The sequence below is a fragment of the Alligator sinensis genome, unplaced genomic scaffold (assembly GCF_000455745.1).
Source record: "Alligator sinensis unplaced genomic scaffold, ASM45574v1 scaffold511_1, whole genome shotgun sequence".
Lineage (NCBI taxonomy): Eukaryota > Metazoa > Chordata > Crocodylia > Alligatoridae > Alligator > Alligator sinensis.
In genome coordinates, this window is record NW_005842114.1 from 532,620 (window position 1) to 555,662 (window position 23,043).

General features: G+C 45.4%; 1 protein-coding gene across 5 annotated transcripts in view; it reads right to left on the reverse strand.

Annotated features, from left to right (window-relative positions):
• Positions 1-4,925: 4,925 nt before the first annotated feature.
• Positions 4,926-23,043, reverse strand: part of DLGAP4 (DLG associated protein 4) — a 47,077-nt gene continuing 28,959 nt past the window's right edge. For 2 of the 5 annotated variants that reach the window (XM_006024693.3, XM_025205385.1), the window contains exons 2-6: positions 11,684-11,775; positions 10,841-11,247; positions 8,613-8,704; positions 6,664-6,816; positions 4,926-5,328 (exon numbers count right to left, since the gene is read on the reverse strand). In XM_006024693.3, coding sequence (XP_006024755.1) covers positions 5,110-5,328; positions 6,664-6,816; positions 8,613-8,704; positions 10,841-11,228 — 852 coding nt within the window. In that variant the 5' untranslated portion in view covers positions 11,229-11,247; positions 11,684-11,775 and the 3' untranslated portion in view covers positions 4,926-5,109. Of the gene's footprint in view, positions 5,329-6,663; positions 6,817-8,612; positions 8,705-10,840; positions 11,248-11,683; positions 11,776-13,740; positions 14,103-18,234; positions 18,272-23,043 lie in introns of those variants that run through there. The other 3 variants (XM_006024692.3, XM_025205386.1, XM_025205384.1) reach the window with 3 other exon arrangements.

Below are 23,043 nucleotides of genomic sequence, written 5' to 3' on the forward strand. Positions count from 1 at the left end.
GGCTGTAGCTGGCTTCCTCTAGCAACAGCCCCTCCTCCCTGGAGGCTGCAAAGTTTTCAGAAGGGCAGGGCATGGGAAGGGAGCAGAGGCATCTCATTCTAGGGCAGCGGCTCTCAACCTTTTTTGGACCGGGACCCATTTATAAACATTAATGGCCAGTCTGGACCTAGTGCCCCTCACCCCTGACCTGCTACCCCCAGGCCCCAGCCCCCAGTATCTAGGGCAGAGGGAGGGTGTGTGGGGTGCATGGGGGGGCTCCCAAGCAGCCCCTTGCAGGAACTCTGCTAGCCTGCAAGGGAAAAGCCACAGTTTCCCACATTTTTCTCCTTTAAAGGAGAATCCATTTCTAAAGTTTGCTGATTTATTTTAAGTTTGGTTGCGGCCCTTTCATACCTTCTTGTGACCTACTTTTGGGTCATGACCCACAGGTTGAGAAATGCTGTTCTAGGGGTTCCCCAGCCAGTGCTGGGGGGGTGGTGCTCCAATTCACCCACCCCACCCTCCAGTAGGGGCTGATAAAGCCCCCAAACCAAGCTCCCTCTGCTCCCTTCCTCCCCTCCCAGTCTGAAAAGAGCTTGAGGCTGGCAGTCAGCACAGACAGCTATTACAGAAGATTCTGTTTTGAAATGTCTTCATGTGACCCCTCATGCAATACGTGTTCAGATTTTCAGTGGGTTGGCCATTTTTAAGCTGTCTGAAGCCATGCACTAGTTTTTGGTCACGGCTATAGATGGCTTTGTGTGGGCAGATGGGGAGAAAATGATCACTTCTGTCTGCACCCTTCTGGAGACATCCCACCTATTCCAATTGGATTTTCTGGCCTGGTGAACTTAAGGCAGAACCACTGACACCTCCTTGTCAAAACTTTCCTCTGGCCACCTGCAAAGCTAGCACACTTGACCCTTAGGAAGCAGATGGCAATCAGAACCTACTGCTTATGTACACAGCATGTCTGCCATCACCTTGTCTTCACCCCCCATTAGTCTGTCAGTCACAAGTCCGCTCGAGACACAGTGAGTACAAGCTCTCTAGGGCAGGGACTGTCTTTAGTTATTATACAGCACCTACCACACAACCCCCCTCTACCCCTGCTCTTTGCTTAATGCTTAAGTGTGACTAATAGACATAACTGTACCCCAAGGCCACATTATAGAGTTTGATTTGGTTCAAATCTTCACAACCATTTTAATCCTCCTGACGGTTATAATACAAGTCCCTGCCCCAGTAAGTTCTTCTTGTGAGTGGGGCTCGCCGGAGGAAGGTTACAAACAGCAGGAGACAAAAGCAGAAGGGCACCAATGAAGGTGCCATCTTTTTTACTACAGTCTACAATGCCAGCAAGGTTCACATTACAAAAAAAATGGGCATCAGTCTAGATACAAGGCTTCAGTTATCAAGGCTTCATGTGGAATTAGTCACACATTTAAAAGTGTAGAGAAAAATTAACAAAGATGGGGCTAGACAGATCTTCAGCCATGTAGCTAAATAAAAGATAGGCTAAGTCACTGCAGGAAATTTTGTACAACTCAGGATTTAAAAATGAAGTAATGTTAATTGTAGCACTGTATGTACAGTTTAAAAACCACATCCACATACTTATTAGAGCTATAGAAACATCTATTAAGCACAGTTTCAAGAAGTAGGCTTCAGGCTTGGGATTTTCATCATAACTACTATATATTTACTGTGACGCCAATCACTTCAACTGAAATGATCTCCTTATAGAGAGTCTCTTCAGACCACTGAAAACCAGGAGAGCAGTGAAAGTTTACTTGGGGAAGAAGAAAAACAAGAACACCCCTTCCCAAACCTCCCCCACCCCAAAACCCCCAACTACTTCCCCACAAGACTGCTAACACTACTGCTGCATTGATGAGTAGGCTGATCTCAGCTCAGAGATTGTTCCCCACCTTTCCTCACCACAGCTTTCTATGTTGGGGCTGATCAAAGTTAAAAAACAAAAATACAGAATACCCCAAGAGACCGATCAAATTTGAAAAACACCCAAAACCAAAGCGTTTCTGTACGGAATGGGCTGGAATGAGTCCAGATTGGTCAGTCCTTCAACATATGGGATAGAGATCAGCTGTCACTCACTTGCATCAAGATCAAGCAATGTCCTTCCCCCACCTCCCTAAATTGTCAAGGGTCAGCACAAGCCAGAGGGAGGCACTATGATTTATTTATTAGGCTTGATGGAATCCATTCCCTTGGACACACCAACACATTTGAGCCTTTGGAGCTGGCTGGACCCTATATGCCCTTCCTCAAAGACTCATCACATTTTTGTGATGTCTAGAAATGTTCATTTTAGTCCTGGATACAGATATGACCCTCTATAGGAAGAGATGATGGTAACATCCCCATTTGCTGTCAAAAGCCTATTTCTCTGTCAATGGCTGAGTTTCACTCTGAATCACGAGGTAGATCTGTTGCTACCTTGTCACCCCATTAGGGAAAACTGAAAAAAAAAAAAAATCCAATTTGCACATGCAAATTAGATCTCCCCAGATGTTGATTGGCTCTTGTGGGGTTAGGAGGTAAACTGAAGCTATGGGAGGGTTTAATTTAGTCCTAAGAATAAACCCATTTCATTCAACTTAGAGTGAACACTGAAGTATCAGTCCATAATCACACAGGCTGAATGTCCACGGCCAGTCTAATGCATCAGTTCACAGACATTACATACAGGTGATGTCCATGTTGAAAACAGCTTTCAGTTCATTTCGGAGGTCAGAGAAAGTTCATTAAAGAAAAAACCCACAAAGATATTTTCTTAAAGAAAAAGCACACATATATACAAAACCAAAGTAAAGAGAAAAAGATCTGAGAGCTACAAAATGAGGGGTGGGGAGGGTGTATTTCTGGTGTTAAGCTTTTAATTGTAAAGCCAGCCAGCTGTCCTTCCATTTTTAAACCGATGTTCTTTCATCTAAGCACAGAGGCACTCGGGCAGAATGATTCAGGCAGAGGGGCAAACTACTTGTTTCTAGTTGTCCATCGTTGCTTAAGATGCTTTGTTGAGGGTCATCCCAAACATGGCAACCTCAAAGTGGCAGCCAGGCATGAATGTCTTATTTCAGTAGGTCTGGCTAGGACCCAGGGAGTATATTTCATATTCTCAGTGCAGGGAGAAACTGAGACAGGCTGAATGATCCTCACCAAAAAAAGAAAATCTAAAAAGGTCATTCAAAAGGCTACAGTCTACAACACTATGAAACTGCAGCAATTTGGCTACCATTGGAGGCATGAGTAAGATGAATTCACATATGGGCGTTCCCAATTTTAATAAAAACAACACAAAAAAAGTTTTGAAAATGTTAGCTTTTTTTTTTTTTTTTTTTTTTAAAAAGGCAGTCAGTACAACCCACCCAGCTGACACTTCTTAACAACAGCATTGAAGATCAGTGCTGAACTAGAACCCTGCTGCTTCTGAACAAGCACGCAGAGATTCTAATTCCAGGCTAGGAGATGCATCTTGGAGGTGGCCATGAAGAGAAATCTGTAATACTACCTATGCATAGACACAGTATACAGTATTCACTTAAACAGGATTCAGGATTTTATTTTATTGTTTTGCCTTTTTAAAATCACCAACACCCTGGTTTCAACTCCTTTGGGATTTCCCCCATACGAAGCCGACACATTATCTCCCCACTCATTCAAAGCAGTGAGACTGCACAAAATGGGGGGGAAATGTTCCTTCTGGAGAGGGCGGGAAGGAACATGATGCTGGCATTCAGTCCCAACTTCAAGAAGCCAGGATGAAAAAGGGACTGGGGAGAGCTGGGGAAGGGGCTAAAGAGGTATTTAGTGACCCCCTCCCCCACCAAATGAGCAGGGGTACAAGGTAAAAATAATCATTCGATTACACACAGGGTATATATTTTTACACACACTTTTACACACATCTAGATATAGTACATGTAAAAATATATGCTATACATATGCCCACTCTCACCGAGGTGCTTTTAATGCACCGTCTGCATGTGTGTGTATGGGTATGTATACGTGTGTATGCATTAAATATACAGATCCTAGTAAGTCTATATGTGCATATATACACATACATACAGGCAGGTAGGCAGACTGTCAACCTGCCATGAGCCACCCTCATCTTCCTCTTTTTGTACAAAACCCACCATTCTCCACCCAGAATTATATTATTTCCCTCCCCTTCAAAATAGGTCCCGCAGCGTAGCAGCTTCCTTCTCAACAAGTGATTAAGGAAAATGAAATTTGCAGAAGGGGAGAAAATAAAGTGTGCACATGGGGGTCAAGCTCTTCTTCACTCCATTGTTCTTCCAGCTCCTGTGCTGTGCCTGCACCTTCCTTTCAGTCAACCAAGTGCTCCCCTTCTTCCCATCACCGCCTATTGCACACATTTGCTTCCAGGCTGCACAAACAACTCTGCATTACATTCCACAGATATTTCCCACCCTTTTGTATCATTAAAATATAGATATGTGAACCCCACCACCCTGTCCCCCTCCCGCCCACCCTGCCCTCCCACCGAAGGAAAAAATAAAGAAAGGCTGCTCACTAGCAGAGTGCAACAATAGTACACACTGAACAGGTGTTCTCTTCGGGAGCTCTGTGGAAGAGAGGTTATTTCTAACACAGTAAATGAAGCCATGCAAAGGGAGAAGGGAATGGGGAAACAAATGTAGGGATGAGAAGGAAGAACAGAGAATTGTGGAGGAGGAGAAAGAACGCAGCATGGCAAGTGCTCAAGGCTTCATTTTTTTTGTCCTCTTCTTGTAAACAAGCTAATAATTTTCATTAGATAGAACAAGTAAAAAGACTGAAGTTCCAAGTCTGGGGGCTGGGGTTTTCTGGAGTCTGTTCAGTTTGTTCAGCAAACACCACAGCCACTGAGAGAAAACAAGGGGGGGGGGGCATTTTTTTTTTTTTTTTTTTTTTTCTTTTTTTTTTTTTAAACTCTTCATTACTTAAAGCTGACAGGAAAAAAAAAGCTGAAGTAGAGCCCTTTAAGGTGGGCTCATTGTCTCTAGACTGAATAAATCATACTAAGTTTAGAGAGAACCTTTCCCCCCCCTTTTTAATGACTTATAAAGACCACGTGTTTTTTTTCCTCTCCCCCTTGGCTCAAAGGCGGGTCTGTGCCTCTGGGACGTAGATCTCGATGCTGTCCGCACTCTCTGTGGCGGAGTTCTGCCGGACAGAGGCAGCTCGCTTTGCTGCCATGAGACGCTTGCGAGCCTCCTGGCGCTGTTTATCCACAGAGTCAGAAGCTTTGTCCCGGTTCAGTGCAGTTTTGGGCTTGGCTGGCTTCTTTGGCACAGGAGGGGGTGGTTTCTTCTCTTCCTTTAGAGAGACAGTAAGGGAAACCAAAAACATAAAATAAAAATGCACATACACAAGTTCACTCTCTTGTGAGATCAGATGAACTAGAGGAGAAGCTGGTGGCCTAACAGACAGGACTTTAAGCAACAGAACATTAAATTAATGAAGAAAAGAACAATTGCAATACAGGACACTTGTTACAGGCTGTTTTCACAGCCGATGTACTCAGTTTTAAGTGGCATAGAATCCTGCTCTGAAAAGGAGACTTAGGTTTGCTCCTAGGGCTCAATGATGGGTGAAGGACATGTCATAGAGATTCAAAGATCTGGACCAAACAGTTTGCTTGGCCAAGTGAAGTTAGAATTAGATTTTTCAGTATTTTGAGGAACTCAAGCTATGCAGACAGGCAAGGGCAGATCCGGGGGTGCAGTGGTATAGTTGCAACTCCCTTTGATCCCTGCTCCACTCAAACTTTAGAATCAACTGCCTGGGAGAGGCAGCAGCATTTCTATTCAGGCAGTGCTAAGGGAGTCAATTGACTTAATGGTTCATGATAATCTACTTGCTTTTTGCTCATTTCTGCATGGGCATTCAAAGACCCTCTCTCCTTTCTTCTGCAATTTTGCTGTCTGATTGCTATTCCTGTTCATCACTATTTCACAGCCCTGGAAACTGTTTTAGTACTAGCTAAAAAGCCTTAACCTCAGATGTGGAAGTGACTGACAGTGAAGTGTTGGATGCACTGCCAAAATGTTCAAAAAAGGATGGGCCCGGATTTCCTAGTGTTAGGATTGTAGTGCTCAATATAAGGTTTTGATTTGCAGCAAGTTTCTGTTCATACACTTCCCAGCCCCCATCTCAGAACTGATCTAGGAAGCAGGCACAGAAACAGTGTACATTTCACTTGAAAACAGTTCTAGTAGGTACTTATTACATCCTACTCAGTAGACACAAAGGCCCATTTAATTCAACAGCCATTTAACAAAAAGGACTGTCTATCACTTCTCTCAATGCAAGTGCACAATAATCACTGTTTCTTTATTTACCTTGAAACAGTTTATCCCAGGAGGTTTCAGAGTTCTTCAAAACTCTGGAAATGCACACCCCTGAACTATTACCCAAGGTTTGATACATGTCCCTGAAGATTATAGAACGAGTACCATCTTTATTACCCTTTAAGTCCAAGAATCTTACTGCTAAAAATTGGATCAATAAGATGTCTAGTATGCTGCAAGCAGAAGGCCACAAGAATTAAAAAAAGATCTAGTCTATGAGACCAAGTTAAGAATCAACTGCCCACTCAGAAGGCTGGAAGGAAAGAGTTTTAAAGGCTGCTCTGAAATGCCCCATGCTCACCTTCTTCTCTGGTGTCTCTTCCAGTTGCCAGCTGTTAGCTTTTAGATGGTAGAGCTCATCAAATTTCATGCTGATGTCTTCAATGGACAACTGCAAGAGGTCCCAAAATCCAGCTAGGTCCTGGGCAGTGGGTCTGGGATTGGCGTTGGGGTTCTGTAAAGGAGAGTGTACTGGTAAGAAAAAAGAAAAAACCAGCATACCTAAAACCAGAGTACAGTTCCTGCGTTAGTTTACAGTTACCCTGGGCAATAGTAACCTCATGTTGCCATCTACTAGCCTTGATCTGTGTCAAAGCAGCTTCTGAGTACTCCCCAGCCAGGACTAAATTCATCAACCTCACCACACAACACATCACTTTATCCCTAAGGCTTATGTTCTAGCTAGCTCAACCAGTCTGAGACACTGTGTCAGCATTAACTGTAGAAGAGACCAAATCAAATATCCAAATACATGTTGGCAGCAGGAAGAAATAGTTCTCTGGTCCCAAAGGCTGTTTACTTTTGGGTTAATCCTGTAGCAGTATCATGCTACAGGTCCCAATTTTCAGCTCAGGAGCCAGAAAAATTTGTGGTTTCTTAGTGAAGTAGCTGTCTGTTAGGGGAATACTACACATTAAAGACTGGACACAACATGATCAAAGCAAACAGAATGCAGCAGGAAAACCCACATGCCATCTGATGCATGCCAACTTAAACAAACGAACTGTTTAGGCTAAAACTTGGTCAAAAGTACATTTTTTTAGCTTTTATTTCCCTGAAAAAGGAACTTTGGAAGTTTATCTGTAACTCAATGCTCGCAGGAAAAAAGATTCTAAACAGCTGACAGAAGTGTTGCCAACAGTTTGCTTGGAAGTAAAGTTAGATTAAGTTCCTCAATATTTTTGAGGACTGAACTCTACAACTGACCTTGGATTTCTACAAAATAATAGACCAGGTTTGAGTGTGCAGCTGGGACAAAACTAAGAGGTCAGTATTTCAGGTGTGCCTCAAATATTGCAATCTTGTTAAAAAAAAAAAAAAAATCTGGCTTCCAGTTTCTCTGCCAGTGCAAATGTCATCAGGCAAAAGCAAAAAGAAGGTACTCAATACTACATTTCCCTTCCCTCCCCCAAAACAATATAACATTTTCCTAAAACACTGATTGAGGCTGCAGAGTCTGACAATCTTAGATGCATCTAAAGCTCTCAGAGGAAAATAATTTGCTTTCAGACTGAGTCTTTTTGGGGCGTCCAAACAGTAGGTCTTAAAAACATAAAGCAATGTGCAGATAAGCTAAAAAGAATAGATTCTGAGAATGCTTAAGTCTGCCCTGTTTAGTCCTAAAGATAACCACATTCATAATGTTTGAAGAATTTTGATTAAGAAGTGACTGACAATAGCCCTGTGGGGATGGGCTTGTCATTCATACAAAACAAGCATATTCAGAACGGTTTGGAAGGCTTTTCAAAACGTTTCATTTCTGTCTTAATCTCTGCAATTCACCTTGAAAGGCCCCCTAGAAGTAAAGGGACAAGCTGGTTCAAGCAGCTCCGCTTGGTTTGCATGCCCACTGGCTTCTTACCTCTGGGTATAAATATATCCAGCCAACTATTACTGCACCCCTGTTAATGCCAAACAGAAGTCATAGCATGCACCCAAGAGTAGAACATGGCCTTAACACTGTGCACAAGCTGAAAGTATTTGGGATATGCCCCATTTCTTCAACTTCAGCTGCTTAAGGTATAAAGAGGGGTGCATGGTAAGAATGTCAGCCTCCCACTACTACACAGATTGAACAGTATTCAATGTTTGTTTAAAAACCATACACCCCACCTCCAACACCACAAATGGTCAGACTGTACTAGTCAAAGCTGCTATTAAACCACTTTTATACTTCTGTGGAGATATTCACACACTGGTCAGCTCCTTCTATGGCAGTATGTAGTTTTGTGGGCTTAGAGTCATACTCACCAAATTTTGCTCACAGAGACCCCGGAACTGCTGGAACTTCTGTGACATTAACAACTGTGCGCTGCCCACTGCACTGAGGACTTTTCCTAAGACTAAGGAAATAAAAAAGATTAAATAAGCAGAGACAGCTGATTGCAGCAAACATGCATGCTTGAGAGCGCTTGGGTGAATGAAGTGCCGAGGAGGAGTCACAGAAGCTAGTCTGATATCCGTCACCTCCTCTTCCACTATACACGTCATTATAGAACATGAATTCCAAAATCTCCACAGAACAAGAGTGCCCAGAGGAAAAGCCGCACTTTGGCTGTGACTATTACTTTGCTTACAAACTGTCAATATTTACAAAGTCCATTTGATGTCCATCTCCATGCTTTCTAGAACAGAGAAGGGCACTAAAATCATTAGCCTACAGCAAGGTTAGATGTCAATATTTCCAAGGCATTTGCTACAGATAAAGGACCTGCATGCCTATCCACTGACCCAATCTCCAGGCACTTGTGTTTAGACCTACTCTTCCAATGACAAAAAGAAAGGGATCGTGAGACAGGTAGAAGACCAATCACCCCTCTTTTCCTTAAAGTCTTCCAAACAGATATTAAACAAAACAAAACAAAACGGGAGGCTCCCAGGAATTTAAGACTCCCCCTCAGAAAGTGCTGAGAGAAGCCTTCAAGCAAGGATGGGCTGCCCTTTCTTCCCACCAACAAACACTGTGTAGGCTTCTTCCTTCTGAAGGCTCAGCTGAAGAGACTCTCAAATGCACTGTAAACTGTGATGAACACATGTAAATAAGATCAGTTGACAGAGAACTGCTCTAACAGAGAATTTGTTTGGTTTGCTAGGTGCAAGCTGGACTCTCTTAAATCTGCTAGCTTGTTTGTGCAAGGTCAGCCCACTTGATTGCTCTCTCACGAACCATTTACTTTCAGGGAGGCCAAGTGGATACAGCTCTGGCACTACCTATCCAGGAGGCCTGTGCGAACAGGGAATTATTCGACTTGGATTTGGCTGATTTGAAGGACACCGATTCGAATCACTGTCCCCATTCAATTTGGTCGAATCAGAATCAGAGGTTTGAGACTCATTCAGAGATTCAGATTGGCCAGGGAGAGGCAGGCACAGCTGGGTGTCTACAGGTTCTCCCATGGCTCCTCTGGCCATGCCTGCCTCTCCCTGGTGGGGAGAGCCATGGGAGAAGCCCCCATGGCTGCCCTGCCTGGCCCCATTTCCTGCCCGGCCCCAGCCTCCCATCATTTTAATAAAGCAAAAAAACCCCTCACGGGCTGCAGTAGCGGGGATCAGGGCCTCTTGGGGCTTGTGGCAGAGCCCCCCATGCAGCAGGGATCAGCCCCTCCCCCCGGCACCCATGTGACAGCTGCCCCATGGTGCGTGTGCAGTGTGGATCAGCAAGGTGCCACGTGTTGTCTGGGAGCTTGGGCCACTCAGGCTGAGTGGTGCCGGGCGACTGCTGAAACTGCCCCAACTCCCAGACAGCGCGCAGTGCCCTGCCAACCATGCTGCACCTGTGCAATGGGGCAGCTGCCGCGTGGATGCCGGGGGAGGGGGGGGGAAAATAAGGGGGATGATCCCCGCTGTCCCTCCTGTGTGGGGGGTCTCTGCCAAGAGCCCTCAGAGGCCCTGATCGCTGCTGCTAGAGCCAGTGAGTGCAGGGTTTTTTTTTTCCCCTAAAGTGCCAGGACTAGGCTTGGTGCTGAGCAGAGGAGCCATGGAGACTTCTCTTGCAGCTCTCCCCATCCAGGGAGAGGTAGGCACAGCCAGAAGAGCCACAGGAGAGTCTGCAGCTGCTTGGCTGTGCCTGCCTCTCCGCAGCCAATCCAAATTGATTTGGAGGCTTCAGATCTGATTCGGACCTTTTAATGGGTCTCCCTATGTGATTCAGATTCGGCTGCTGAATTGGGCTTTATCTCCTCCAAATCAATTTAATCTATGAACGAGGTAAGCTTTGCCATCTAGTCCCCTGCTTTGCCAGCCTAGTCATTACAGACTTATTCCCTGCTGCACATTTATTAGGTTCTCCACCCCACTTCCCCCTTTTTCAGGATCATTCAAAGGACTAACAGATCTCACTGTCAGAAAGTTACGTGCGATGGCCCGCTTCATTTTGCCTTTTTTTCCATTTCATCCCTATCATGCCATTACTAATGGGTTGGTACATTCCAGTCATAACTCATGCTGCTCCCCACAGCCAAGCAGCTGACAACACCCACCTTCTTCAGAGAGATTGTTCTCTTTGGTCTCTTGGTTCATCTGCCGACACCATCCTTCTAATCTTTCTGTTTCAGCTTGCAGCAGTTTCAGAAACCAGTACCCGTCCCGCCTGCAGGCTCCTGGCGGAGTGGGTTCTGATGGGGAGCTGGAAGAAGTCTCAAGCCAAGGATCAGGTGGAGGGAGAGAGGAAGGCTCCAGGGCTGGGTCACTATCTCCATAGGAGAGGTTTTTCTGAATCTGGGAGAGCTTGGCTGGTTGCCTGTTATTGGCATCAACACTGACAGAGTTGTGGCATGGGGGGCAATCAGCAAGGCTTCTCTCAGAGGATTTACAGCTAGAGTTATTTGGTTCCTGCGTGTCAGAATCGGTGTCCTGTTTGGAGGACATGCTGCGAGAGTGGCTGTTTCTAGAACAAGAGAGCAGGAGCATTAAAGGCAGAACTCCAACCGGCTGGATTCACCCGCCGGCACAGACACACAATGAAATGCATTTGTTTACAGAGCCTGCAGCTGAGCCTTGCTCCCCAGCCCACCCCATTACACACAAACACACATGCAGACAGACACAATTATAAGGTTGCCTGCTTACTGCAATAGGCCATTCAGACGAAATGACTGACGCACATCTATAATTACATCTTCGGGTAGGTTTGTATTGCAAGCCCCTGTTGATTTAGCTCTTTACAGACTAAGTGCTTTTTGATAAGGGCATGTGCCACGGCCCCCCATCATTCCGTACAGTTGGATTCAAACAGAAAGCAGAAGAGGAAATGGATCCGAGTTCAGTGAGAAAAATGCAGTTTAAAGGGGGTAAAATAAAAAAAGCCTGCGCCTTTCACTTACCGCCACTCGTCCTCTACCTGTACCCCGATGGACTGGAATTTGGTGACTGCCGGAGGCGGCTCCTCTTTTGCCACTGGCTGAAGGCAGTCAACCTTATTAAACAAAAACACAAACAAAAAAAAAAAACAGACACAAACTTGCTGCTAGAATTCACACTGTTGAACAGGAGAGAGTTGCACACACACACACACACACACACACACAGCATGCAGACAGAACAAACTAACTAGTAGGCTCATTTCAGATGGACAGCACTATATACTGCCATCCAAAGTGGGCGTTGCTAGTGTTACCCTCTCTGTTGTAGAGGCTGGATGTTGTCCTGGTGGGTCCAGCTCTACCCATTTGTACCACTATAATGGTCGTGGTAAGACCGGCAATGGCTACATGTCTGAAAAAGCAGCTGTGTGTATAACAGGACATGCAAAAGATAGCTATTTTAAGCCTTAGGAGAGAACATTAGCTTAAATTTTCAAGGGGTAACCCTGGAAAGATATGGTGGTTTTCAAGCTCTCTCCCAGCTAAAATATTCTAGGCAGGGGTTGATAGCAGTACCCTAATACAACAGCAAAAATCCCAATACTAGAGGTGGGGAAGCCTGGATCACCCCACAAGAGCCTCTACTATAGAACAAGGCCAGGGAGGAGTACGCTAAAGTTGTCTGACTCTTTAAAAACTGAGCTCCTTTTAAGCAAACGCATACTAATCTTAGCTTGCTCCTTCTCCTACTATTTACAGGGGGGAAAAAAGCTATGTCTTACAGTGCCACTAAAACTGAGACTGCAGCATCAAAAAAAAGGTGTAAAAAACCAGCTATGATTTAAGGGCAGTGTGTCCAGCAAAACCTCCAGCACACATTTGGAATGACTAACTGCAGACAAGAGGTTAGAGCAGGGGTGGGCAGCCCTAGAGCCATTCTATCTGGCCTGCAGAGTCCCTAAAAAAAAAAAAAAAATTTATAAATTTAATATTAATCTACCCTGGGCTGCCCGTCATGCGGCCCTCAATGGCTTGCCGAAACTCAGTAAGCAGCCCTCTGCCCAAAATAACTATCCACCCCTGGGTTAGAGCAACAGACCAGCTCCCTGGCTTTGGGCATAGATACCCTGACTTCAGTAAAGAAAAGTTTAAACTGACCTTCCAGCACATAACTTTGGGTGAAGGGGCATTTTTATGTGTGTTGAACTTGATGGGAAGTTTGATGCTGCAGAAGACCAATTTTAAACAGTCTTTTCAGAATGCACACTCACACCTGCTGAGCCCACAGATTTTGCATTCAGACTTGCAAACTGGCACTTTAGTCATACTTTGGCATGCCATCACATGAAATATATCCATAGGTGTTTGTTGTCTGATAGGTGAATATAATATTTAGGTACCTGCATTCAGACATTTGTCTACAAATAAGAGGGAAAACAGCAGACTGGTAATTTAGAAAAAGCTTCCCCATATGTTTGCCTTCGCTGAACAAAGCGTGGATATATCCTGCTGCCGGATCAGTTTTTATTTGACTGTAAAGCTAGCACCTAATTTTCATTCATTTGCATGTAGATTTACGTTGCTTCCAGCAACAGAGGAATCACTTTGTTCTCACATGGAGAAGACAGAGATGAATGGAAGGCACTCTTACAAAGACTGCCCCAAACTTGTAATTCTGTAACCACTGCATGCCAATTAGTGCTATAGGCTTTAATAATTAGAAGAATTTGAACCTAAACAAGGTTGTGCCTCAAAATGCACTAAATTTAGAGATCAAGCTGACCCTAAAGTACAGAGTATGGCATGTAGCCTTTTTAAAGAGATATAACCAGCTAATAGGGCAGCAACAGTTTTATGACATTTGTTTTAATTTTGCACTGAAAACATTTTTCTTTCTGGTCTGTTACAGTAACTGCTGGTGTATATCATCTCTGGGCAACAGAATTTTGTTCTGTAAAATGATTTCTTTAGGTACTAAGTGGCTTCAGCTGCATATGTAGTTACATACAATGCACATGCTCAATGGACAGGTTAAGGACATTCTATTACACAAAGGAGGATGAACTATTATTTCATACTTGTATTCCTATAGATGACAGCTTTCTTTTGGGGATATTCTCCACCTTAGGCTCTTCACTAGTCAGAGTCCCTTTGTCACTTTTCAAAGTTGCATTTTTCTGGGGTAACTCTGGAGTGTCTGTGGCTGGAGTTACAACACTGCCTCTGGTCACGCTGGGTGTTCTGGTGCTGTCTAAGCTGTCTGAAGAATTGCTCAGTCCTGACTGGCTGTTGACCTCACTCTTGTGGTCCTGGCTATCCAGATAGGTGTCCTGGGCTGATTCAGTGCTGCTCTGCACCGTGACAGCGATAAACGGCTTTGAGGTGGTCCGAGGCGGAACTGGGGGAGGAGTCTTTTTATATGCCACTAGGCATGATGAACCTGCAACAGTGGAGGTGGAAAGGAGGAGGAAAGAGGAATTGGAGAGAAAGTGACAGAGATACAGTAAGAAAGAAAGAAAAAGCAGGTCAGTTACAATATTCAAGCAAACCCTCCAAGTAGAAATTCGAGCAAGAAATGCAGAAACACCAATCTATAACCAGCAGCTTGCAACAAGAGACCCACACCAAAGCATGTGAAGGGAGGGAAAACTCAATATTATCCTGCAACGAAAGTCTAGAGAAACATTATGGTATGCGAGAGGTTGGAAGGTAGAGAAAGAATAGAGACTATCCTCCCAAGAACTATAAGAGTATTTGGCAGAGACAGGCCACACACCGGGGAACTTGGTTTAAACTATGTTTTAGTGTCTTGGTAGAGTCACAAGTATGTCTCAGTTCTTTGTTCCCGTCAGTTGACAAATTTGTCTCTCAGGCCCAGGCTGGTGTTTGTTCCTACAAAAAGGGAAAGAATCCATAAGGATTCCATCATACAACTAACACCAGGTTACAGTCATGAAGTGTTGTGAAGAAACAGAAGTGGATTTTTAAGAGAGATATTTATGCACCTCTTGAGCTAGCACCTTTGAAAAAAAAAAATCTCACTAGGTGTCTAAGCAGCTGGACCATCTTGCCTGGCATGCTTAATACATCTGTGAGATGAAAATTTGGGCACCCAGGCTAGGTACAGACATTCAAACAGCCAGAGAACCAAAGTTATGCAGCTTTCTGTAAGCAGCATTGTTTAGATCAGTAGCGAACAGGACACACATTCGACCCTTAGAATACCACAGCCCAGTTTGCTTGGTGATGGTAGAATAACTGTTAGCAAGAAGAAGGGTCCTGCTGCTGCAGAGAAGCTTTAGGTGTGGGTACACTCAAAATGGTGCTGGCACAGCTGAAGTTCTGCCAAAGCTGGTAGCACAGACAAGGCCTGGAACCGGAAAGTACAAGCAGCCTCAGTTTCAGAGCACTTTTAGGACTCTCCCACAAGTTAACATGCATCAAAAAGGCACCCTGCCTTCAATAAGCTGATAAAATGTTAGCCAAGGCCTTCCAGTTCTTGAGCAGGACTAGGCCCAGGTGATAGCTGTCTTCATAACAGCATCAGACATGAGTGTTCATCAAGAAATTCAGCAGCAAAATTCCACAACCAACCAGGGACTGAATGCATGGCAACCTAAACTACCCTTACAAGAGTGTTCTAGGCACCTATGCAGCAAATCTAGCTTGCTACTTTTGCAAGTCAAAAGGTAACTGCATCTTTCAGCCACTGTGTTAGGTCAGCCCAAGCAACAATATCCAGGGCAGTAACCAGCATAAATCAAGTACCAGTTAAAATTACTTATTTTTCCGCAGAGCAGTGGCTCCTTAAAATGGGCCAATGGGCCTTCCTGTCAGGGCAGAGTTCAGTTGCTTGCTGATGGAAAACCCAAGTGTTTTGCTTCTTTACGAGATCTTGGACACCTCTCACCCAGCCCATACAGCAATCTTGCCAGTACTCCAGTTCTGCCAGCCAGGCATTGAGAACATCCATACCCACAGCTTCCTCTGTGACAGCAGAACCCTTTGCTTTGCTGAACAGAAAATGAGAAGACACTGCTGCAGGCCAGAGCCGACAAGGGCTGGGGTGCACACACCCTGGCAGCTTGACAGTGAGGGCTGTCTCCAGAGCTGAGAAGTACAGACACGGTCTTTGCTGGAAGCAGGGCATGTTACGAGTTATTTTCTTCAGCCACCTCCTTTACCATTTTAGACCCTCCTGGCATCTGGCCAGGTCTATTGTAGAAGGGTGTCACCAATTTTGCTATACCAGCAAAAATCCTATCCTGTGTCTACTCTGTGGAGCAGGGGCTAGGAGCTTTTTTTCAAGGACTGGGCTAGAATAACCGGGTTTCAATCCAACGTGAGCCAGGTGGCTTCAGTGGTGGGGAGTCTTCCCCATGCCATGTTGGGGCCAGGCAGATGGGAGCTGTACCTGCCTCACTGCTGCTTCTCTCAGTTCTATACTCTCCGGCACCAGTATAGGTGCAGCTTCCAGTGTGTGGAGAGTTTTGCTTGGATGACATACTTGCAAATTATGCCTGTGCAGCTGCCCCTTCTCCCTGCCCCCTCCTCTCCCCCCAGCTGTTATGGCAGGGGTGGGCAAAAAATATGGCTCACAGGCCGGATGTGGCCTGCCAGGCCATTCTATGCGGCCCACGGGGCCCCTAAAAATTTAGAAAATTAATATATATCTGCCCCTGGCTGCCTGTAACATGGCCCTCGATGGCTTGCTAAAACTTGGTACGCAGCCCTCTGCCCGAAATAATTGTCCGCCCGTGTTATGGGCACAACTGGAAGCTGCTGGGCCTCAGCACAGCTCCCCACAGGCTGGAAGCTGCACTCGCACTGCAGCTGGGGAGGAAGTTTTTGGAGAAGCAGCAACAGCACGGATGCAGTTTGCAGCTCCTTTGGCCCCAGCATGTCAGACCGGAGCCAGGAGGGCAGGGAGAAGTAGCAGCTGGAAACTGCACAGCCCTGGTGCAGGCGTAGATAAAGCCCTGCACCTGGAGGAATACTAGCTCACAATACTTCAGTACTGTCGACCCCACCATGCCAAAAATCATGAGAAAAGCTCTTAAAAAAAACCCAAAACAAACAAACACCCCCCCAAGAGATTGTTATGTAAATAATGAGATACCATTTTGGGGGGTGGGGGGCTCTGTGTGTGGGGTTTGGGGGTTGGAGCCTGGGAAGAAAGGGTCCCTGCACACCCTGGCAGGATGTGGGGTTCCGTGGGTCAGGAGTCAAAGGCAGCAGCAGCAGGGTTGGGAGGAGAGGGGGCCTATGGCTTGGGAGTGAGGGACACACACACCACCCAGCTGGTAAATGGAGGGGAAGGGGCAGGGGAAGATTGAGGCCCCCTTAGGTGTGGGAGGGAGTGGGGCAGGTCCCCACAGCAGTGCATACCCCCAGGCATGGGGGGCATGTGCTCCCCATGGGGAGGAGGTGGGCTGCCTGCCACTGGCTCAGGTTCTGTGCCCTGCTGACTTTGCCCCAGGAACTCAGCCGCAGGATGCCAATGTGCCTCCTACTGCCAGGTGGGCAGGGGATGCACTGTGCGGCCAGCCTGCCCAGTGGGCAGAAATGGTGTTGCACAGCTGAGCTCATGGGGCAAAGGCAGCAGGACGCAGAGCCCCAAGCCTACAGCAGGCAGCCTGTCTCCGGCCCACAGGGGGCACATGCCCCCCATACCTTCCCTGGGGATGCACACTGCTGCAGGGAGCCACACCTCTGGACAACCTACCCCAGCCCTGGGGTCCCATTCACCCCTGCACTACTCACTCCTTCCCTCACTATGGGGGCCTCGATCTCTCCCTCAGCCCTTCCCTTCCACAGACTTGTCAGCTGGGAAAATCTGGAGATTTGAGGGTTTGATCAGGAGATCATGAGTCAGAGTTATTTTGACTTAGAAATCCCGAGTCTCACGATGGTTGCGCGACAGCCGATATTACTGATGCTGGCAAAACGCTCCTAGCATAGATGCGGCTAAAGCAGCAATGTGCTTGTACTGATATAAGCATACATTCCTCTCCGAGCAAGACAAGCTTCACTGTTAAAAGCACTGCTTTGCTGGTATAACTACATCTATGATGTAACCAGCAACCTGTAAAGGCATGAAGTCCATAATGTAGATGCACACTCAAAGTGCATTTCTTAAGCAATAGCTATGCTGGCAATCATACTCTTATAAGTTGCATTGTAATTGGGATCTTTTTTTATAAACAACAAGAACTTAAAAAAAGAGTCAAAGAAGTGATAGCTTTTATTGGACCATATTGGGAAAGAAGAGAGAAATTATGGGCACAAATCAACCTGAGGAAGGGCACTCTGTACCCAAAAGCTTGTCTGAGATCTCTTCCAGCTATACAGTTTGTCCAGTAAAATATAAATCACCACAAAATCCTTCTCATACATTTACTGGACCATCCTGCCTACAACACCCCCCCAACCCTACTTTAAAAAAGAGCGGCACCTCAGAATACCACTAAACTAATAAGAGTTTCTAGTACAATCCTGGTCTGTCTGGGACAAGCAGAAGTGACATGCCCGACTTCCCTACTCCACTTAGCATTAGTTACCGTCTCCCTTACCAAATAGCTGATTTCCTCCCATGCAGACTTTTCATTTTCCTGTTGGCAGATGAGATCCAGCACTTGTGTTAACTTTAAAAGGGGATGACTTCAATTTACATGAAGTCATCTGCTATCACAACAATGAGGTCCTATGACACACCCTATATTACAGCAGCACTACAAGGGGAAGTAGTTAGTGTTTTACTGCTGTGCTGGAAGAGTGTTTACAAGCATAGATCAGGTTTCCTGGCTGCTGTTTAAACCTACTGTGCTGTATTGTGATTGGAATAATAAATCAATTACTATCCTACTGATCCTAATCATTACTGGGAGGCAAAAACAAGAGGGCAGTGGAGTTTTGCCAAACCAGGCACTATTTATGTACAAAACAGGAACATGCAGGAGAGGAGGAAGTCTCCACTGAAAAACAATTTTGCCTGCCTAGATCAATAAGCCTGAACAGTAGATCCAGTGTTCTAGCTCCAGCAGGCCATTATGAGGACAGTGTTTGTGATGCCATGAAAGTTGAAATTTCCTCCCCTTCTTGCTCCCAGTGATCAAAGGGATCTATTTGGATGGGCTTAAGGACAGTGGACACAAGATTTTCTACTTAGTTTACAGACTCCTCTCCCTTGGGAGAACACCACCCGTGGTATTTAGCATTCTTAAATGCCTTGGGTAAAACTAGGGAAGAATCCTGTGAATTTATAGCCAATAGACATAAAGGGACTTCAGACAAGTCAGAGTCAAGGGCAAGTGAAGAGAAAGTTACTCTCACTAACATTCTCTACAGGACCAAGGAGGCAGGACAGGGACAACAACCCATGTCTACGAAAAGCCCCTTGCAAAAAGTAAATACATGCAGATCCTGGTCTCTCTTGGCATCTCCCCCTTCTTCAAGTTAAACAGCTGCAAATACATTTCAGAACTCTCAGACCAAGCAACTTTGACATGTCAGACAGCACTTCTGGAAGTTAACTAACTCCCCACCCCACCATTGCTGGTGAAGGAAGAGGAGAGGGAGGAGGAGGAGGAATGCAAGCTTCAAGTGACATCCCATGCCAACTGCTTCATGGGCCATCCCAGAAAGGGCAGCTCAATTCTGATCAAAGGAGAATGCCACTGAAGGTCCCTCCCCATTGCTGACAGTCTTCTTCCCTCTGCAGAAACATACACTTGTTTTCATACTCCTCACTGCTAAGGAGCTTGCTCTTGCAGCTTCTCAAGTTGGGACATTTAAGAAGTCCCAACTAGATGTAAGATGCTTGCCTCTTTGTTAATCATGCCCCAGCCCCTGCCCATTGTTTCTATAAGCATAAAAAGGGAAGGAAAAAAAAAAAAAAAAGGACTTGCCGTTCTTGACCAAGCTTAGATTTATTACCATCACCAAATGGAGTCTCATGCAAGGAAAAAGGGGCAAAATAAGGTTTCCTTGAGAAAGTCTCTCTACCATGATAAAGAGAATGGAGTTTATTTTGGTTATAAGCATTTTGGGCAAGACCCTCCCAATCTTTCACCATGTGTACAGTCAATAGTACCATGCCCGTCAGAAGGGGGCCTCCCAAGTGCTGCTGCAACACAAATACTGTATTTGAAACTGCAAGAACGACTTTCAGAGGGAGAGGACTTAACGCTGTGGACAGTGCAAAAAACTCTGGAAACTCATTTCTGTTAGTCAGAGAGCTGCTTGGTTTAAAGAGGAGTGCAAGGCAGAGTCAAGACTCATGACATTTGAACAGTTTTTCAGCTTTCTGCATTGCCAACAGAACTTACTATCAACTAAATGGTCAAAGGCAGAGCATGAGAATGGTTAGTACAGTCTGTGATCAGATGGAAAAAACATTTCTACAGCAAGAACTTCTGCTTTAGCAGTATTTCAATGGGAAGAGTTGGATGATGTTTTCCTCTTCCTCTCCTATCCAAGCAGGTTATTATAATTCCTAGCTGTGCTGTGGTTAATTGATTTTTCCCCCCTACGGTTCTCTTTGCAGAGCTATTTTTGGAATGCTACATATTTAGAAGTTGGCGTCCTCTATACCGAGTTATCTGCAGCTTCCAGCCAGCCTGTCAACCCCAGTTTTGGCCAGGATCTCCTGGCTCTTGTCAGCCAGATTTTAGTTTTAGCCTTCAAGGCTCAGAAAACTGTCTAATGCACAATCTTTACAATTTCCTCATTTCCTAGTGGACAGCAGGCTAATTGGCTCTTATGAACAAGAGTGGAGGACACAAAGAAAATACGCTATCCCCACTGATTAGAGAAGTCCTTTGTTCATAGCTCATTTCCACCATTCCCTTGCAGGCTGCCACTGCTGGAAGGCAGCACTGCCAAGGATTCTAGTATGCTACATGTTTAACAGCCTCAATTGTGGTAAAGAATGTGACCAGTTCCATATGAAATATTGCCTTTCTGTTGCCGTGCTGAAGCCAGCTCAGTCCTTGCAGAATGCTTACTCATTTCTGGGTGACCGAGACAATTCCAAGTCAGATGAGCTTTTGTTATTTTATCCACTTTAAGGAGAACCCTGGTACTGTATGTAGCTTGAAAAGGTAATGCTTTTTTCCAGGAATGTAATGGCCATGCTCCAATTATCTCTGTCTCTATCCTGCTGTAAACATCCTTTTCTACCAAGGAAATATGAAATAATTTAATTTTCTGGCGCCCAAAACAGCCTATTCTACAATCTTAATTCCTATTACTAGACAATTACAATTTAAATAGCTGTACTATCTCTTCCAGCAAACTTGGCTCTCAGCTACCACATCCACTTTTCAAGATCCCTTTCCCATGGCCTTTACAAATACAGACAGAGGCTCTAGAATAGGGGTGGGCAATGTGTTTGGGCAGAGTGCCAAAAACACCTGTAACCTTGACTTGTAAGATGTTGGTGTGCTGCAGGAGAGCCGTACGGGGTCCGAACCTTGTTGTGGCAATGCAGCCCCAGTCTCTTTCCCACCGTTTGCCCTAAGGTGCACATGCCAAGCAAAATGCCTTTCTGTGCCACACTGGCATGCATGCTGGGGGTTGCCAGCTCTAGGGCATCCTCCCAAGTGCTTAAGGAAAAACATTAAGAGTCACATATTTTTGAAAAAATGAAGTGAGATTAGCCATGTTCTGATCTGAGTCTGACCTTTGCTTTTCATGTACAAGTCCAAATGTACTAAGGCTGCTTGCAGACATTAACAAAAAAGCCCCCCCAAAAAGTGTTTTACTTTAAAACTCTGCCAGGCAATTTAGTGGGGCTTTTTTGACGCTTTTATCCAATAGCCGACTGAAAGCAGTTATTAGATAAAAAGTGCAGAAAAGCCCCGCTGAAGCACAGATGCTGTGGAGCTGGGTTGGAGCAACACTGCTTCTTCTGGTAAAGCGTGTTCCCCCCTCTTCTTTTCTTTTAAAGTTCGCAAGCAGCCTGAAGTTTTAGGTTATAAGATTCCATTTGAAAAAAAAAACCTAAAGCAAAAGTGATTTCCAATTCAAACTGTTTTAAATATTCTGACTATATCCTACCTTAGATTGAAAGCAAGTATTTCTAACCCTTAAGAGTAGTGGAAATGAACTTAACACCATGAATGGCAATGTCTAACTGAAGCATGCACACTGATCCTCAAAAGTTCAGAGGAAAAATATCACAGATAGGGGGAGAAAGGAACAGCCACTATTTTTTACAGTACTAAAAAAGGAATCCAAGTGTGGGAAAGGGGATGAACCACTGCCCTGTTGGCAGTTTGATCTCACACTGTACCCTTTCAAATGCAAAGGTTTAAGCACTTTGCCTGCTATGTGATCACAAACTGTAATCATACCACATCACCGAAATAAAGCAAGCTCTATCAGTTGAGCATGGCAACAAATTGGTGCAGCTCAAGGAGTAAGTAGAGGAATTCTTGGTTAAGCCAACATACATCTTCACTCCAAGTGCCATATTCAAAGGTCTAATCCAAGCAAAGTGCAGAGCCTTTCTTTTCAAGGCCAAATCAACAGGCCAACTTAAAATCTGTATTTTGCAACTGGTGTAATTGGTGCAAAACTGTAAGCAGCCTCAAACCTATCCGTCCTCTTGTTTGCTACTGCTAATTTCATAGACATTAGGGCTAGAAGGGACCTTGGAAGATCATCGAGTCCAGCCCCCTGCCCAAAGGGCAGGAAGTCAGTTGGGTTCATAGGATCCCAGCAAGATGAGCATCCAGTTTGCTCTTGAAGGTGTTCAATGTAGGCGCTTGAACCACCTCCGGTGGCAGGCTGTTCCAGACCTTGGGGGCTCGGACAGTAAAGAAATTCTTCCTTATGTCCAGCCTGAAACGGTCTTGTAGTAGTTTGTGACCATTCGACCTAGTCGTCATCCCTTGGGGCGCTCTGGTGAACAAACGTTCCCCCAGATGCTGGTGGTCACCCCTGATAAACTTATAGGTGGCCATCAGATCACCCCTGAGCCTGCGCTTTTCCAGGCTAAAGAGCCCCAGGGTTCTCAGCTTGTCATCGTAGGGTCTGCTTCCCTGACCTCTGATCATGCGCGTGGCTCTTCTCTGGACTCTCTCAAGCTTCTCCACATCCTTTTTGAATTGTGGAGCCCAAAACTGGACGCAGTACTCCAGCTGCGGCCTCACTAAGGCCGAGTACAAGGGGAGAATGACATACCGGGATTTGCTTGAGAAGCATCTATGGATGCAAGTCAGCGTTTTGGTCGCTTTACTAGCCGCAGCATCGCACTGCAGGCTCGTATTCATCTTGTGGTCAACGATGACCCCCAAGTCTCTTTCTTGCGTAGTCCTAGCCAACATAGCACTGCCGAGCCTATAAGGATGCTGCGGGTTTTTCTTCCCAAGGTGGAG